The sequence below is a fragment of the Ornithorhynchus anatinus genome, chromosome 7 (genome assembly GCF_004115215.2).
Source record: "Ornithorhynchus anatinus isolate Pmale09 chromosome 7, mOrnAna1.pri.v4, whole genome shotgun sequence".
NCBI classification, from domain to species: Eukaryota; Metazoa; Chordata; class Mammalia; order Monotremata; family Ornithorhynchidae; genus Ornithorhynchus; species Ornithorhynchus anatinus.
Genome location: NC_041734.1, coordinates 27,340,626 through 27,358,631, shown reverse-complemented (window position 1 = coordinate 27,358,631; position 18,006 = coordinate 27,340,626). Strand labels below are relative to the sequence as shown.

The 18,006-nt window shown below is 41.0% G+C and overlaps 1 protein-coding gene across 5 annotated transcripts in view; it reads left to right on the top strand.

The window, feature by feature from the left end:
• Positions 1–18,006, top strand: part of ERBB4 (erb-b2 receptor tyrosine kinase 4) — a 1,160,668-nt gene that overhangs the window by 828,694 nt on the left and 313,968 nt on the right. For all 5 annotated transcript variants that reach the window (XM_029069455.2, XM_029069453.2, XM_029069454.2 and 2 more), the window contains exons 9-12: positions 1,286–1,412; positions 12,044–12,117; positions 13,669–13,759; positions 15,926–16,125. In XM_029069455.2, the coding sequence (XP_028925288.1) occupies positions 1,286–1,412; positions 12,044–12,117; positions 13,669–13,759; positions 15,926–16,125 (492 nt within the window). The remainder of the gene's footprint in view (positions 1–1,285; positions 1,413–12,043; positions 12,118–13,668; positions 13,760–15,925; positions 16,126–18,006) is intronic.

Sequence of the window (18,006 nt, the reverse complement as noted above, 5' to 3'; positions counted from 1 at the left end):
ACAGTCTTAATCCCCATTTTACAGATGAGGAAACTGAGCCCCAGAAAAGTAAAATGACTTTCCCAAGGTCACATAACAGACAGGTGGTGGAGCCAGAATTAGAACCCAGGTTCTTCCAACCTCCAGGCCCAAGCTCTATCCTCAAAGCCACACTGCTTCTCCAGTTAAACACAGATTGCCATAAACACCCATAATCTTTGGTCTGGTGACAACTGTGGTCTAGAGATTCAATCAGGGGCTGATGTCCTGTAAAGCAGTGTGGACAAATGGAAACAGCATAGGTCCAGGAGTCAGATGATCTGGGTACTTATCCCGGTTCCATCATTTGCCTGGTGTTCAACCTTGGACAGCTTCTTGGTGTCTCAGTTTCTTCATTTATACAGTGGCATTCAAACCTGTTTTCCCTTGTCCCTGTATGGAGCAGGGACTAAAGGTAGCCTGATTTTTTTGTATCTACCTCAGCACTTAGTAGAGTGATTGGTGTATAGTAAATGCTTAACAGGTCAGTCAATAAGTGGTATTTATTGTGCACTTACTGTGTGCAGAACACTATAATGTTTGTGAAACTAAAATGCAGAAACTAGAATACATAGACAGAATCTCTGTCGATGAGCGTTACACTTAATAGATGCCACAGTTATTCTACTGAGAAGTAGAAAAGTATTCCTGTGAAAAAGTGAAAGCCAATTGAGAATCTTATCCCCCTCCTAACATCAGTTAATCAACAATAGTACTTATTGAACACGTAATGTAGGCAGAACACTATACTAAGCACTTGGAAGTGTACAGTAGGGGTGGAAGACACAATTCCTGCCCCCTGGGAGCTTTCAATCTGATGGGGGAAACACTAAAATCATTTATAAATGGAAGGAAGAATTGCTCAAATGCAATGTTCAATGCTCACGTGTGTGAATTGATATATACAAATGTGCAGTGAAGGGTTTGGATTGAGACTGGAGATGTAAGGACAGCTGTTAAACAATGGTGATAAAATTAAAGATCATTTTCAAAAGTACAGAGCTGAGTCGCAAAACAGCACCTTGGGATTTAAAGAGTTACTGTGCTCAGTAAATGCCAAGGAAATGACCTGGGAGGACATTGGTTCACTATATCAGAAAAGAAGAGGTCAAACCTTGAACAAAATTTATCAGGAGGCGTCTGGATCTCCTTTCAAGGAAGACCTGTGTTTTCTCTTCATTTAGCTTTACTAGTAAGGATGAATAACAAAATCATATTGATGAGAGAGTGAAACATGGTTAATTCTTTGGGGTTCTTGTTTCTACAGCATGCGATGGTATTGGCACCGGGACCTTGACTTCAGCTCAAACAGTGGACTCGAGTAACATTGATAAATTCATAAACTGCACCAAGATCAATGGAAACCTTATCTTCCTGGTCACTGGAATTCATGGGTCAGTGCTAAAGCTTTATACCTATCAGTACTAACTTTGGCCTTCCATGGATTTTGGACAAATGTCTATGTGTTCATGTGTGTGAAAGAGGGAAAGAGAGGGGGATGGAAAAAATTAATAGATAAAAGTTTTGGGAGATATTCAGTATAATGGAGTGAAACCAAATGCCGTGAATATTTTCTCAATTTTTTGAGTTTTTTAAATTTTAAAATATCATGATACTACAAAGGAGACATTTTGCAGAGGACAAACAAATGCATCTTTAGGGTTAATGAGATTGTTATACTATCCTTTTTGCCTACTAAGTGGCAGCATATTTAAAATGCATTTGTAAACCAAAGGAGCCTTTAAAAATGGGTGGTTTGAAGATGCAAGAGAATTAATTTCTGAGGCCTCCCTCTGGCATTTTATAAATCATTTTGCCTCTTCTTTTCCCTAGTAACCAGGACTAAACTATCAGTAGTAAAGAAACTAACAACTAGAAAAACTCACTCAGAATCTGGGGTTTGGTGGCAAATCATAAAATCTGCTTTGTGAATCTGGGTAAAATGTTAAACTAGTGGTTGAATTCCAGCTACCGTTCTTCAAACCCTTGATTTGGAACAAAATGGGACATGGTTTGACCTCACTGAGAATCACTTATTGTTTGAAATCTAGTGTCTCCAAGAATTACTCCCAAAAAGAATAAATCATTTAGGCTACAGTGGGTCCTCATACCCCTTTCTGGGGAATTTTATTGGGCTACTTTATCTCACATTTCTTTTCATTTTAGTATTTCTATGTTCATAGAACTCCTGCCCTGACTGAGCTGTACGGTGATTTTACATTTTTATAGCAAGGCACACAAACAATTTCTGTGCTCCTTCATTAGACAACCACCTGCTGGTTTTAGCTGAGAAAACAACAGAATTTGTGCTTCTGAGATGTGGTAGATACATGCCTTTATTGCTTTGAATTTTGTTTGATTTGGATTAAATAGAGGTCTAACTGAAATCTCAACTCCCTGTAATTCAGCAGAAGAAAGAGCAATTTATTAAAGAAGTTTTCTTGTACCATCTTTAACCATTTCAGTGGCACTCACATTTCAACACACATCCAAGTGGAAAAACCCAGGAAAAGCATTTGAAAACTTCAGTTGTGTTTCTATTAGTAAATATCAGTAACCTGTCCATGTACTCCCTTCAACTGTGATAACAGTCCCTTCAATTTAGGAAATAGGCATTTGGGAATGAGTTTGAAACTCTGACAGCACTGTTGCGTTGTAAAATTGCCTACTCTTCCTCATTCCTTGTAAAAGTTCATCAGGCTTTCCAAGTCTTACAAGGCATATCAAGCAATCAATCTATCAATGGTATTTTTTGAGTGCTTACTGGGTGGAGAGCATATTTGGGAGATTATAGTGTAATAAAGTTGACTTATCTCCGCATCCCTTCCCTTTTACCTCACCTACACCCTAATTCCCTAAACCAAATTCTAAATTCCACCTCTCATGGTCCACCTGGAGAGTTTCCAGTACTCTACCACTCTTGACGATGGGAGGGAGAGTCAAGCAGAGGCATATCGATTCCATTTCTAGCTTGGGCAGTGGCTAGTGAGTGAAAAGCAAACTGCTACAAGTCAAAATTCACCTGTGCTGGGCAGCAGCGGCATGGGAGAGAGTCAACGGCAGAGACTCAGGTTTACTGCATGACAGGAGGCAATGGTATATCACTTCCACTTTTTACCAAGAGAACTGGATACGCTACCAGAATGATTACAGATGGAGGTGGGGCATTCTAGGAGAGATGTGTCCTTGGCGTCACTATGGTTCAGACACGACTCTACAGCATAAGACAACAATCCTATGTTACAGTTATACTGCTCATGTTTCTTTCCCTGTGGATCACACCCTTCCATTTATTGGCTTGTCCAGATGTCATGTGAATAGGAACACAGTCAAGGGATCTTGCTAAGCAAACAAAAGTCCCAGAGTCTTTTGGGCCCTTCTTCAAGAGTCAACTCTGGGAACTTGGTTCATATCTTTAAACCCACCTAATCAGCCTCCCTCTACTCTTTGACAGTTTGTTCTCAGTCCTCTGCCATTCCCAGGAAATAGAGCTTATGTGACAATGTCTGGGTCATAGAGACCCTGCTCAGCAGGGCTTCCTTTGGCCTGAGAGGTATGTTAGGAGCACCATGGGATAAATCAGTTTTCCCTATAGTTCTCTCCTGGCTGGGTCCTGCCTCTATCTGCAGGACCTGTCAAGACTAAAGGCTTTGAGTTGCTATTTGTTTTGCTTTCAAAAAACCTTCAGTATCTCTTTCTTGAAGATGGTTCAGATGTGATCCCTTCCACCCCAATAGAACTTGGGGTTGTGAATGATGTGTATAAATAAGTTAAATTGTGTGGTCCCCTCACTCTTGCAGGATGGACCAGGACTAAAGTCCTTTTCCATTAGTTAGGTACTAAATTCTTTGAAGGCAGGGATCATGCTTATTAACTGTATTATACTCTCCCGAGCATTTAGTACAGTGTTCTTCACAGTTGATTTTCCAAAACACTTCTGTCAGGGAAGGCCCCAAGCACAGAGGGGGATTCTGGGGAAGCTGCTTATCAACCAATCAATCAATTAATCACTGTATTTATTGAGCATTTACTGCGTGCAGAGCACTGTACTAAGCAAGTGATAAATACAACAGAGATGGAAGATATAGTCCAGCCCACAAGGAGCTTACAGTCTAGAGATGGAGAAAGACAGTAAAATAAATTACAGGAATGGGACATAGCAATGTCAGGCTATGTACATATGAGCTGAAGAGCTGAAGACGGGGTGAGCATCAAGTGGTTAAAGGGGTACATTCATTCATTCATTCAATCGTATTTATTGAGTGTTCACTGTATGCAGAGCACTATAGTAAGAACTTGGGAGAGAATGATACAACAATAAATGGACACATTCCCTGTCCACAGAGGGAAAAGGAGAGCTCAGTCTGGGGAGGCCTCTTGGAGGAGGTGAGCTTTAAGTAGGGTTTTGAAGAGGGGAAGAGAATTGATTTGGCGGAGGTGAGGAGGGAGGGCATTCCAGGACCGCGGGAGGACGTGGGCCAGGGGTCGACGGCGGGATAGGCAAGAACAGGGGGCGGCAGAGGAGCAGAGCGTGCGGAATGGGCAGTAGAAAGAGAGAAGGGAGGAGAGGTAGGAAGGGGCAAGGTGACATAGAGCCTTGAAGCCTAGAGTGAGAAGTTTTTGTTTTGTGCGGAGGTTGATAGGCAACCACTGGAGGTTTTTAAGAAGGGGAGAGCCTTCTTAAATGCCCAGAGCGTTTCTGCAGGAAGATGAGCCGGGCAGCGGAGTGAAGAATAGACTGGAGCGGGGAGAGAGAGGAGGAAGGGAGATCAGAGAGCAGGCTGACACAGTAATCTAGCCGGGATATTATGAGAGCCTGTAACAGTAAGATAGCTGTTTGGGTGGAGAGGAAAGGGCGTATCTTGGCGATATTATAAAGTGAGATTGGCAGGTTTTGGTGACGGATTGGATGTGTTGGGTGAACGAGAGAGCCAAGTCAAAGATGACAGCGAAGTTGCGGGCCTGAGAGACGGGAAGGATGGTGGTACCATCCACAGTGATAGGGAAAGTCAGGAAGAGGACGGGGCTTGGGAGGGAAGATGAGGAGCTCAGTTTTGGTCATGTTGAGTTTTAGGTGAAGGGCCGACATCCAGGTAGAGACGTCTTGGAAGTAGGAGGAGATTCAAGCCTGAAGGGAGGGGGAGAGGACAGGGCAGAGATGTAGATCTGTGTGTTATCTGCATAGAGATGATAGTTGAAACCATGAGAATGAATGAGTTCACTGAGGGAGTGAGTGTATATGGAGAACAGAAGAGGGCCAAGAACTGACCCTTGAGGAACCCCAACAGTTAGAGGATGGGAGGGGGAGGAGAAGCCTGCGAAGGAGACCGAGATTGACCGGCCAGAGATATAAGAGGAGAACAAGGAGAGGATGGAGTCCGTGAAGCCAAGGTGAGATAAGGTATGGAGAAGAAGGGGATGATTAACAGTATCAGAGGCAGCTGAGAGGTCAAGGAGGATTAGAATAGAGTAGGAGCCATTGGATTTGGCAAGAAGGAGGTCATGGGTGACCTTAGAGAGAGCAGTCTCAGTAGAGTGGAGGAGACAGAAGCCAGATTGGAGGGGGTCCAGGAGAGAATGGGAGTTAAGGAATTCTAGGCAGTGAGTGTAGAGGACTCATTCTAGGAGCTTGGAAAGGAAGGGAAGTAGGGAGATAGCGCGATAACTGGAAGGGGAAGTGGGATAGAGAGAGGGTTTTTTTAGGATGGGGGAGACATGGGCATGTTTGAAGGCAGAGGGGAAGAAGCCATTGGAGAGTGAGTGCTTAAAGATAGAAGTTAAGGAGGGGAGGAGGGCAGGGGCGATGGTTTTATATACACATCAAAACAAGTAAACAGGAAATAATACAAATAAATAGAATAATAGGTATGTACATATATGCACTAGTGTCGTGATGTGGGGAGTAAAGGAAAGGAAGCAAGTCAGGTGACGGGGAGGGGATGGGGAGCTGAGGAAAGGGGGGGCATAGTCTGGGAAGGCCTCTTGGAGGAGGTGAGCCTTGAGTAGGGCTTTGAAGGTGGGGAGTGTGGTTGTTAGGCGGATTTATGGAGGGAGCATGTTTCAGGCCAGAAGTAGGACATGGACCAGAGGTCCACGGCGGAACAGGTGAGAACGAGGCACAGTGAGGAGGTGAGCAACAGAGGAGCGGAGTGTATTGGCTGGACCACAGAAGGAGCGAGGGGAGGGGAGGTAGGAAGGAGGAAGGTGATAGAGAGCTTTGAAGCCAATAGTGAGGAGTTTTTGATTCGGAGGTTGATAGGTAACCACTGCAGATTTTTGAGGAGAGGAGTGACATGCCCAAAATATTTCTGTAGAAAGATAATCCTGGCAGCAGAGTGAAGTATAGACTGAACTGGGAGAGATAGGAGTTTGGGAGGTCAGAAAGGATGCTGATGCAGTAATCCAGTCATCTTAGGATCAGTGATTGTACTAACATTCTAGCGGTTTAGATGGAGAGAAAAGGGTGCATCTTGGTGGTTGTGAAGGTGAGACCAGCCAACCTTGGTGATGGAGTTGATGTACAGCACTTACGTCACATTTGTTATTTATGTATTTATATTAGTGTCTGTCTCCCCTTCCAGACTGTATTAAATCAACTGTATTTATTAAGCTCTCAATGTGTGCAAAGCACTGTACTAAGCGCTTGGAAAGTAGCATTCAGCAGCATTCAAAGACAATCTCTGCCCACAATAGGCTCACAGTCTAGAAGTCAAGACTGTATGCTCCTTGTGAGCAGGGAACATGTCTACCAACTCTGTTTTTCAAATGGCATTTGTTAAGTACTTATTATGGTTCAAGCACTGTTCTAAGTGCTGGGGTAAATATAAGCAGATCAGGTGGGACTCAATCCCCTGTCCCAAATGAATCTTACAATACAAGTAGGAGGGAGGAGAAGAATTCAATCTCCATTTTATAGATAAGGCAACTGGGTCATTGAGAAGTTAAGTGATTTGGCCTAGGTCACAAAGCAGGCAAATAGAGTAGCCTGGATTTGAACCAAGGTTCTCTGACTCCCAGGTCAGTGCTTCTTCCACATTCCCCACTGTTTCTCAATTTTATATTTTATAGTATTCTCTCAAGCATTTAATACAATCCTCTGCACACAGTAAGCATTCAATGAAACACCATCTATTGATGGATTGATTTTAGGAGAAAGGCAGGGGAGAGAACAGGGAGAATGCCAATTCTTTTTGTTGTCAGAACAATGCATTATCCCCACTGGGGACTCCATAAAGACCATTTCTACCTCTACTACTCCCCCCTCGTGATTCCACTCCCACCTCCCCTATTCCTTTCCCACTCTCCTTGTTTTGGTCACCCGAGGGGAAATGTTCCCCATTACCCAAATGACCAGGAATAAAACTGAATCTAGGCCCTCGCGAGGGTCTCAGATGCTTGAGGATTTCAGCAAATGTCTGCTCTAGCTTTTCTTTTGCCCACTGGGATGTTGCTGCTGTTAATCAGTAACCAGATAGGGTGTCCAAAAAGAGCAAAATCTTGAGCCTTTCCAGGACAGTTGGGTATGGGTGGTCACCTAGTCACACGTAAACCAACCTTGCAATCTGATTTCAGGCAGGAAAACTGGGGGCCTAGGAAGGGGACATCACTTGTATAATTGCCAGGAGTTGAGGGGCAAAGCCAAAATAGTACTGGTCATTTCTGACTGTCCATTTGGTGAAGAGGTCATCAGGCATCAGGAGTGCGACTTCAACCCTTTGGGCATTTGGTACCCTCAGTCCCTCAGCATTTATGTACATCATCTGTAAATTGTTTATTCATATTCGTGTCTGTCTCCCATCTGGACTGTAAGCTCACTTTGAGGAAGGAATGAGTCTACCAATTCTGTTGTTCTCTCTCAAATGCTTATTACAGTGCTCTGCACCCAGTAAGCATTCAATAAATACAACTGATTTATTGATTGACCACCCCAAAAACTGGTTTTAATGCTAATCTTGGAATGAATTTATAACTTCAGATAAATTAGTATGCTGAGATAAAGAAAGCTAAAGATTATCATCCTCATTTTATCAAGTCAGGAACTCTGAGGCCCAGAGTGGTAAATTTGCCCAAAGACACGGCAATCCTATGATAGAATTGAGAATAGAACCCAAGTCTTGTATCTCCCAATTCCAAGCCAGGAGCCTAAGCTGATGTCAGACCAGGGAAATAGCACATTTTTTGAAAGCCCAGAAAAGGATTCAAATGTTATACAAAAGCTTTGCAAAACCTTTGAACTTTACTTCTAAACCCTGAACAGGGACTCTTACAATAATTACCAATGTACAGAAAGAGGGGACAGAATTTCTTTACAACAGCTCTGAATTTAGCTACTAAAGATTTTTTTAAGTACTATTGGATTTCAAAAGGATATAAGATCTAATTCCCTAGTGATACTTTTTAGTTAGTATGTAGAAGTCTGTCATCGTAGCTTATGAGAACTGGTGGATTGCTAAAATTAAATGGATACAATTTCTGTGATCCATTGGGCTTTGGGCTACCGTTCCAGAATTCATTTACCTCCTGGTATTTGGGAGGGGAGCTGACCCTGTTTATAACTATTCTGAATTTTGAGTGCTTCTCTCTAATGACCCCACTCAGCACCATCCTAGCCTCACAGATTCAGCCATTGCATTTTCTGATAGGGTCAGTATTAGGAAAGCACTTGTACTATTGCAGAATTTTACAATTCTGAGGATTTTTTTTTTCAAATAAAAAAGGGAAAATCTAGTTTCATTCCATCATATAATTTAGTCAAGTTGGTTTCCAACCCTCTCTAGATTTGACAGTTTATTAGCCTTAGCCCTGAAGCCTTGGCAATATTGAGGGAAATATTATCCAGGCTTAGCTTTTTTTTAATTTTAAGAAATATCTGCTGTGCTTATTAGCATGAAAATAACCACAGTGGTATGGTTTGTGCTGAAGAGACCAAGAAGCTTCTTTGTTTGTGCTCTAACTGATTCAAGCTACCTTCACTTTGGAACCCTCATGTCTACTCACTTTTTAGTACTAGCAGTGGTGAACATATAATGCCTACCACCAGAAATGGTTCATAACCAGTTTAACATATATTTAAATCCAAGTTTTCAGAAGCCAGAGATAATACAATTTAGCTAATAGCTTAGAGGTGCAGAAGTTCAGGTGAGAAAATGCCTTGGTCATACTTGATTTGTAAGGCTAAAAGGTAGTTTTACTGTTCATTGATAATTATACTTTGAAATAAATAATTAAGGTGCACGGAACTGAGAAAAGATATTGAATATTATGTATGATCCTTAAAAATGATAAAATACATATGTTGTATCTTGATCCAATTATCTCATATCTACCCGAGCATTCAGTATAGTGCTTAGCACATAAGTAAATATTTAACAAATACCACAATTATTATTATTATCATGTATATCTTTGAACAGCTAGAGATATCACCACACTGATGGTATCAATGGCAAAAATAGGTTTAATAGCTTGTAAAAGGGACAATCTAAACGTTCAGGTCTTAAATTGGAAAATAAACATTTCTGGCTGAACCTTTGTTTTTCTTTTCATCTAGAGACATACATCCTATAAAGGGGAAATAATCCTTATAAGGAGAGCAAACCCATTCTGAATCCCATAAGTGTTTGGTTTTCAAGAACAGTATCAGGGAGTCAGTAGTTATATCAATCAATCATATTTATTGAGCACTTCCCGTGTATGGAGCACTGCACTAAACACTCAGAAGAATACAGTATAACGGAGTTGGAAGATATGTTCCCTGCCCACAGTGAGTTTAGATTCTAGAGGAGTGACAGACATTCATGTAAATGAATAAATTATGGATATGTGCAGAAGGGCTGTGGGGTTAAGGGAGTGGTGAGAAAAGGGAGCAAATCCAAATGCAAGGGCAACACAGAAGGGAGTTGGAGAAGATGAAATGAGGGCACAGGCAAGGAAGGCCTCTTGAAGGAGATGTGCCTTCAATATGACTTTGAAGGTGGGGAGAGTCATTGTCTGCTATGTATCCAGTTGTATCTGAATCCAAATGCATAATTCTTCTTCCTTATATTCTCCACCCAAACTCCTTTGCCCTTATGACAGAGCTAATTGGACCATTGGACTTGATGAGATCCTGGGTCTTGCCTTCCTCCTTTTTTTAAATTTTTTTGGTATACTTTTTTTGGTATTTATTAAGAATCTACTATGTGTTGAGCACTGTACTGAGCCCTGGGGCAGATACAAGTAGTTCATATTGGATATAGTTCCTGTCTCACATAGGGCTCATAGTCTTAATCCCTATTATGCAGATGAGGTAACTAATGCACAGAGAAGTGAAGTGATTTTCTCAAGGTCACACAGCAGACAAGTGGCAGAGCTGGGATTAGGACCATTAGAACCATTAGGTCAAGCTCAGAACCATGCTTTATCCACTAGGCCACACTGCTTCTACTAGGCCATGCTCTTTCCTCCTTTTCATCTTGTGCACAACTCCAACCTCATACCATCCTGATTAAATTAGAGATGTTGAGATAGCTGTGCTGTTGGATGTTTCTTGCCCTTCTGGCTTGCTACACTGCTCTGGGCTTTGTGTGGAATGAACACCAGGAATATGGGATCAGCCGGCCCCAGAATACCACAAACAGGAGTTCAGGTGTCAAAGTTTTATCTGGGGGAGTTGAGCTCTGCATACCTCTTCCTCCCCAGTGTCATTGTTCCTCTGTTCTAGTGCCCCCCCGATTCAATGATTCTGTGTCATTTTGAATTTGTTAAGCACATACTATGTGTCAGACACTGTGGCTCAGTGGAAAGAGCATGGGCTCAGAAGTCATGGCTTCTAATCCCAGTTCCTCCACTTATCAGCTATGTGACTTTGGGCAGGTCACTTAACTTCTCTCTGCCTCAGTTACCTCATCTGTAAAACGGGGATTAAGATTGTGAGCCCCAGTTGGGTCAACCTGATTACCTTGTATCCCAGCCAGGGCTTGGAACAATGCTGTGCACATAGTAAGCACTTAACAAATACCATTATTATAACTGTTATTATTAAGCACTCAGGTAGATACAAGAAATCAGGTTGGGCACAGTCCTTGCCCACATCGGGCTCACAGTCTTAATCCCCATTTTACAGATGAGGTAATTGAGGCCCAGGGAAGTTCTGTGCCTTGTCTACGGTCCCGCAACTGACAAATGGTGGAGCCGGGAGCAGAATCAAAGTCGTGTTGACTTCCAGGCCCGTCCCCTAGATCAAGCTGCTTCTCCCCGAGCACTCTGGATATAGTAAGGACTTTTATGAATGCAATTCATTGCAATGAATGAAAATAATAAGTCAATTTGCCAACCACTTTAGCTCCACGACCAGTAGTTTATGGGTGATCAGTGAAATTTGTTACTAGCTTTGGATAGGCTCTCCCTGCTCACTGCTAAGAGGCTATGGATATTATTGGCCATCACCACCAGCTTGAGGGTGCTGATCACCCTCACAATCAGAAAATTGTACTCATAAGAATGTGAATATTGAATTTTCTCCGAGATTATTTTAGAAATGTAAAGGAAAGTAAAACCACCTTTTTCAAGGTTTGGTCACAGACAGGGTTAGCAGTCAATTAGTCCACCAATTGTATTTATTTAGCACTTGCTGCATACAGAGTACCGTCCTAAGGACTTGGGAAAGTAAAATATAACAGAGTTGGCAGACACTTTCCCTGTCCACAGCAGGCTTCCAATCTCCCCAGATCTACCCACTGTTGTATAGCAGGGGGATACCTCTAAAAAGGAATCTCAGAGATGACCCAAGATCCCTAGGCAATCCATGCCACACGTGTGGTGTCCAGTGATGTCCAGGTAGCTGATGGGTTGCCTACAGTTGCCATGGAGATGATCTAGGGCTCTCCATTGCAATCAAGTCAAAATACATGAGTACTTTTAAGGATGAATTGAAAGCTTAAAGTGAAAACTTTCCTGACAGAATTCATTTTAACAATTAACATGGTATACAGAAATCTCAATTTTGTGCCAAAATCACTCTAATCATGTTTTTATGATCTTGCAGAGACCCCTACAATGCAATCAAAGCAATGGATCCAGAGAAATTGAACATCTTTCGAACTGTCAGAGAGATTACAGGTAACTGGAAAAATCAAGAGGAACATTATGTTGTTTCTGATCTACAAGTATCTGAATTTTCTCTAATTTATTTTTGGCAAAGTCAATTGTTTTTATAAGCACCACTTTCTGAAAAAAATAAAAACTGCACTTTTTAAAACTACCTGTCCTAGATACAAATAATGTTTAAAAATAGCTCTGTTTATACATGTGTGACATAGTGGAAAATGGGGATTTAAGATTGAGATCCCCATGTGGGACATGGACTCTGTCCAACCTGTTTATCATGTATCACTCTCAGCATATAGTACCTGACACATAGTAAGTGCTTAACAAATACCGTAAGAAAGAGGAGGAGCCTGGGAGTCTGAAGATCTGGGGTCTAATCCTAGTTCTGCCTTTTGTCAGCTGCGTGGCCTTGGGCAAGTCACTTAACTTCTTTGTACCTCAGTTATCTCATCTGTAAATGGGGATTAAAGCTATGAGCCCCATGTGTGACATGAACTTTGTCCAACATGTTTATGTTGTGACTACCCCAGTGCTTAGGACAGTGCCATTTATATAGTGAATGCTTAACAGAATAAAAAATACATGCTTTAAAAAAATATTTGTAGTTAGGAAAGGATACTCAAATTTTTAACCTACAATTCAGTTATGTAATCAACTGGAACTGAAATCAAATGTCTAGAAGATTTTGTCACTCCCTCTCATCATCACCAATTAGCATTTAATATGTGCAGATCACTGTACTAAGCACCTGGGAGAGTACAATATGACAGAGTTAGTAGAAACATTCCCTAGCCACAGTCTAGAAGGGGAGACAGATCAAGCTCTATTGGCCTTCAGTGGAATCTCTAACAGTTGCCATGGAGATAGCCTAGCGCTATATCTGTCCCATGTGATCAGGAAATCTCAGTGTTTCTTAGAGAAAATTAAAATTTTCAAATACATTACAACCCCCACCTGCAAGCCCCTCCATTCTTAACATATCCATTTGGGCAAACTTAGAAAATATATGAAATTCCAAACTTAAAACAGGCTAACCATACGCTGTAAACCTATAACGGGCAGGAAACGTGTCTACCAGCTCTGTTGTTTTGTACTATTCCCAAGGGTTTAGGACACTGCTTGGCACACAATGAGCACTCAGTAAATAACACTACTTAATTGACCTTCTTTGGAACCTTAGACAAGCAACAAGTATCAGCATACTAATTTTCTAGTCACATTCTAAGTTTTATTCTAGCTTCAGTTCTATTAAACATCATATGTCAGACCACACTGATTCCACATTCTGCATCCAGAATTATAAACTGGATGATGATGTTAATGGCGACGATGACCACTTACTACAGAAAATAAATTATGAGAAGACCATTAGTCCTAGTATTTCTTATTTCTCTTGGCATTACTGAATATCCCAAGGCAAGAATTACTGAACTATAAAACAAAAGTAGTCTATTGCTTTTCTTACCTACCCTGCACTCTTTCAGTACACAATAAAAGAGAAACCAATCTCCTTGGCTAATAAAGTGAGATTCTAATGGAGAGTTTTCTTTTTGTCTTTCACAGGTTTCTTGAATATCCAATCATGGCCCCCAAATATGACTGATTTCAGTGTCTTTTCCAACCTAGTCACTATTGGTGGAAGAGTTCTTTACAGGTAAGGTAAACATTTGAAAACACAGAGAAAAGCTGGTTTCTAAAAATCAGCAAGCTCACTAACACCACGATACATTTATTAACAGCTTAAGTAAAATACTCAAGCATTCTCAGTTGTCATTGATTTTGTTGCTCTGGAAATATCAACCTTTTAGTTTTTCATCTCAGAGATAAACACATAATGAAAAACGTGCCACAGATGATGGAACGAAGAGAGTGCAGGATGTGCCTTCAAACTGTTTCACTGCCTGAGTCATTTTACATAATACCGATTCTTTTACTGGAATGGACTCATCTGCCATGAAGCAAAAACAAACCTACCTTTTGATTGTATTTCATCATCATTATAGATGTCTTTAGGTGGCAAGGCAGTGACTGAGACTTTGCTTTTAGAAGGCTGTGGTTCAGGTCTTTGAACTGTCATTTGGATAAAGAATCTCAAAAGTTGTGGTGTGGCTATTTCTTTGCTGTCTCCTCATTTGGGAGAATAGAGGGTATATGGAGAAAGGAGATGGAGGGTCTAGAAGGTTAATGTGGTCATTTAAAATGGAACTCAAGATCAAAGGTGGTTAGAAGCTTATAATAAGTCAGTGGACTTCATGACTCACGACATGAATTCAAGAATTATGCGTGGGTTTGAATGTCCATAGGCACAAGACAATCTTTCTCATATACACATTTAAACACTGATTTTAGCCAGATAGTTGTGCTTAGCTTAAGTTGTCTTTTAAGAGGTAAACAATGGCTAAAAAGAGAAAAATAATAGGACCATCCCGTAGCAGTGTTCCACTGGCAAAGTTGAGAAACGTAGCCCTTACAAGGGATGTTTCTGTACAAAAGTTGAAAATAGAGGTGAGGGAAATCCAATGAGAAATAATGGGACAGAGAGACAATGTATCTGCATGATGTATATATAGCAAACCATGACTCTGACCCCAACAAGCTATTATAAATCAGTCATGGATCCTGCTGACATTGTAAACAACAAATCAAATATATTATGAAAAACAGCAAAACCTTGGGATTGAATTGCAGCTCTGAATTCATCTTTGAATGACCTAGTTTCATTTGTAGCCTTTGGAGAACAATTATAGCCATTAAAAGAAATGAAAAAACCCCTAGATTTTGAAATGAAATCAAGAAGCTGGCTTCAATAGCTATATAATAATCCCCATTAGATGAAGATTGTATATGAACGATATGTGCTCTTCAAATAGTAGTTATAGAAAATAAATGACCATAGTCGTACCCGAGACTAATGGAAATTGGAAGGACAGTATCCTTTAGATAATTTTTTTTTATATATAGCTGAAAATTGTGTTGACCAAATTATATTTTTTAAAGACTATCCAAATCACTCAGGACTGAAGATTATATATTTTTTCTTAGTGTCACCAACATTCTTTTAATGGCTGCCATTAGAGCAATTAATTAAACCAAGGTGTACTTAGAGCATGGACCTGGAAGTCAGAATGACCTGGCTTCTCATACTGACTCTGCCAGTTGTCTACTGTGTGACCTTGGGCAAGTCACATAACTTCTCAGGTACCTCATCTTGAAAATGGGGATGGAGAGATTCTGGAGGGATCAGGGTAATTCATTCCAGCCTGGGACCACCTCTTCCCTGCCCGCAGAGTAGCCTTAAATCCACTGGGACCACTAAGGGATTACCCAGGCCCTAAAACAATGACTTGGTCCAAAAGGGATTACCCCAGGACTGTCTACATCCTAACCCAACCCTTAATAAATCTGGAGCTGGTCTACCAACTATCCTGGAATTTGGAGAGAAGAGATGGATCTGGACCATTGAAGTTCATATTTGGCTACTGTGTTGGCTTCCTGACAGTGTCTTTTGGAGGACGATGGAAAACACTACTCTTCTCTGGACTGCCATGAAGATTTCCAGTGCTTATTGTTTTCCAACAGATTCCTTATTTTGTCCAATAAGTCTGATTCAACCCAAACTTTGTAGTATTTTTCATCATATGGACATGGCATAAACTTGGGGAGTTACCTCCTTTTTGGAGAGTTTCATGTTCTAGTTATACAATTATACTGCATTCTTGGTTGGGTGGGCGGAGCATGTTGAGCGATCCCTATTCCACTTCAGTAATGAAATTCATGATCCTAATATACTTATTCCACTCATTTTTACTGTCTTTCCCAGCGGCCTCTCCTTGCTTATCCTTAAGCAACAGAGTATCACCTCTCTGCAGTTCCAGTCACTGAAAGAAATCAGCGCAGGCAATATCTACATAACAGACAACACGAACTTGTGCTATTACCACACTGTTAACTGGACGACCCTCTTCAGCACACTCAACCAAAGAATAGTGATCCGTGACAATAGGAAGGCGGAGAACTGCAGTAAGTACTCCTTCCCAAAGGAAAAGGTTTGCTTGAAATTTGATAGGGCAGTGTGTGTGTCTGTGTGTTTGTGTATGTGTGCAAATATATACATGAGATTCTATGTGGAAGTGATGGAAAAGATCTTTGGGAGCCTGATAATCCATTTAGCATTGTAGCAAATAATCAACTTGGTTATGCCTAGCAGCATTCTTCTGTCAGTTGCAAAATACATCTCTGTTCTAATCCCACAGAAACCCTACTCGAAAAAAAGCAAACCCTCCTTTGACTCACTTATGCTAGTAGGACTGTCTACTACTATTATCCTTCAACAGTCACATGGTTTGGGGACTAGTTCCACTGTTTTTCAAGTGTTTGTTCTGTTCTCCTTGCTTGAATGTTTGCTATCATTAAACATTCATCATATGGTAACCGCTTGAGCCTCCTGCTATTGCCTTTATGTTTGCTTAATGTTGGTGAACTCACTCCATTCCAGGACCTCACTGTTAGTAATTCTGACTTGTCCTTTTATGTGGAATATAGCTTATAGGTGTTACTAATGAAAATATTCAAGATATCTCACGTACCCTCCATAATGAGTGTGATCTCATAGTTATGGGGAAGATTTGTTCTTCTGGCAGCTATGCAGACTTTCACTTGGATGCCTTATTGCTATCAAACTGTCGTATACTACATGATTTACTACTGGTCTTCTTGAGTTGATTTTTCTACATTTTTGACTGTACGTACGGTGAACTTTTAACGGTATTTGTTAAGTGCTGGTATAGATATAAGCTATTTAGTTTTGACACACTCACAGTCCTGCATGGAGCTCACAGTTTAAGTAGGAGGAAGAACAAGAGAAGTTAAGTGACTTGCCCAAGGACACACTGTAAGCATTTGGCAGAGCTGGGATCAGAACCCATGTCCTCTGACTCCCAGCCCTGTGCTCTTTCTATGAGGCCATGCTGTTTCTGAGTAAATAGTTTACTGCTTTGGTAGCAGAATTGTGATAAAACATTCAGCTCTAGATTGAACATGAAATCTTTTAAATCTTTTGAATATGACAATCCAGAAGTTAGTACAAAACTTTAAACTTCTCTAGCCTTATTTTAACAATAATAATAATAACGATGGTATTTGTTAAGCGCTTACTATGTGCCAAGCACTGTTCTAAGTGCTGGGGTAGATATGAGGTCATCAGGTTGTCCCACATGGGAATCACAGTCTCAATCCCCATTAGACAAATGAGGCAACTGAGGTACGGAGAAGTGAAGTGACTTGACCAAGGTCACACAGCATACAAATGGTGGAGGCAAGATTAGAACCCACGACCTCTGACTGCCAAGCCCTTGCTCTTGCCACTAGGCCATGCTGCTCCTCTATTTTAAGATCAAACTGCTGTGATGACATCAACTTGGTTTTTTGGGGTTCCTTCAGAGTCTGGTCCCCAGAATACAGTAGTTCCTGGATTCTCAAATAGGAAAGATGTAGTGTGGTATGCTACGGTAGTTATATTTATAGAGAATTCAAAGACATCTAAATAAGTTACACCACAGTCAAAACACATAATCTTTTTCATCTTCTAACATTTGAACCATTTTGATTTAGTACTGCAAAGTGGATTATGTAAACCCACCCAAAGTGATCATATTTATTGGCCCTTTTTCTCTTAATCAGCTAAAGGTTCCCTAAAGCATCTTGATGGGTTGATTCACTGCAAAGAGGCATAAATGTGTGTTCCTTTCAACTGAGCTGAACATTCTGTTCCTTTACTAAGTTGAAAAATTCTGTGCCCTGCCCACAGAATTGTAAGGTCACATAGGTGATTACTTTTCAGGGCAATGTGATGGAAAGAAAACCTAAAGTATTGGTTTGTAAAGTACCAATTCAAATATTTTT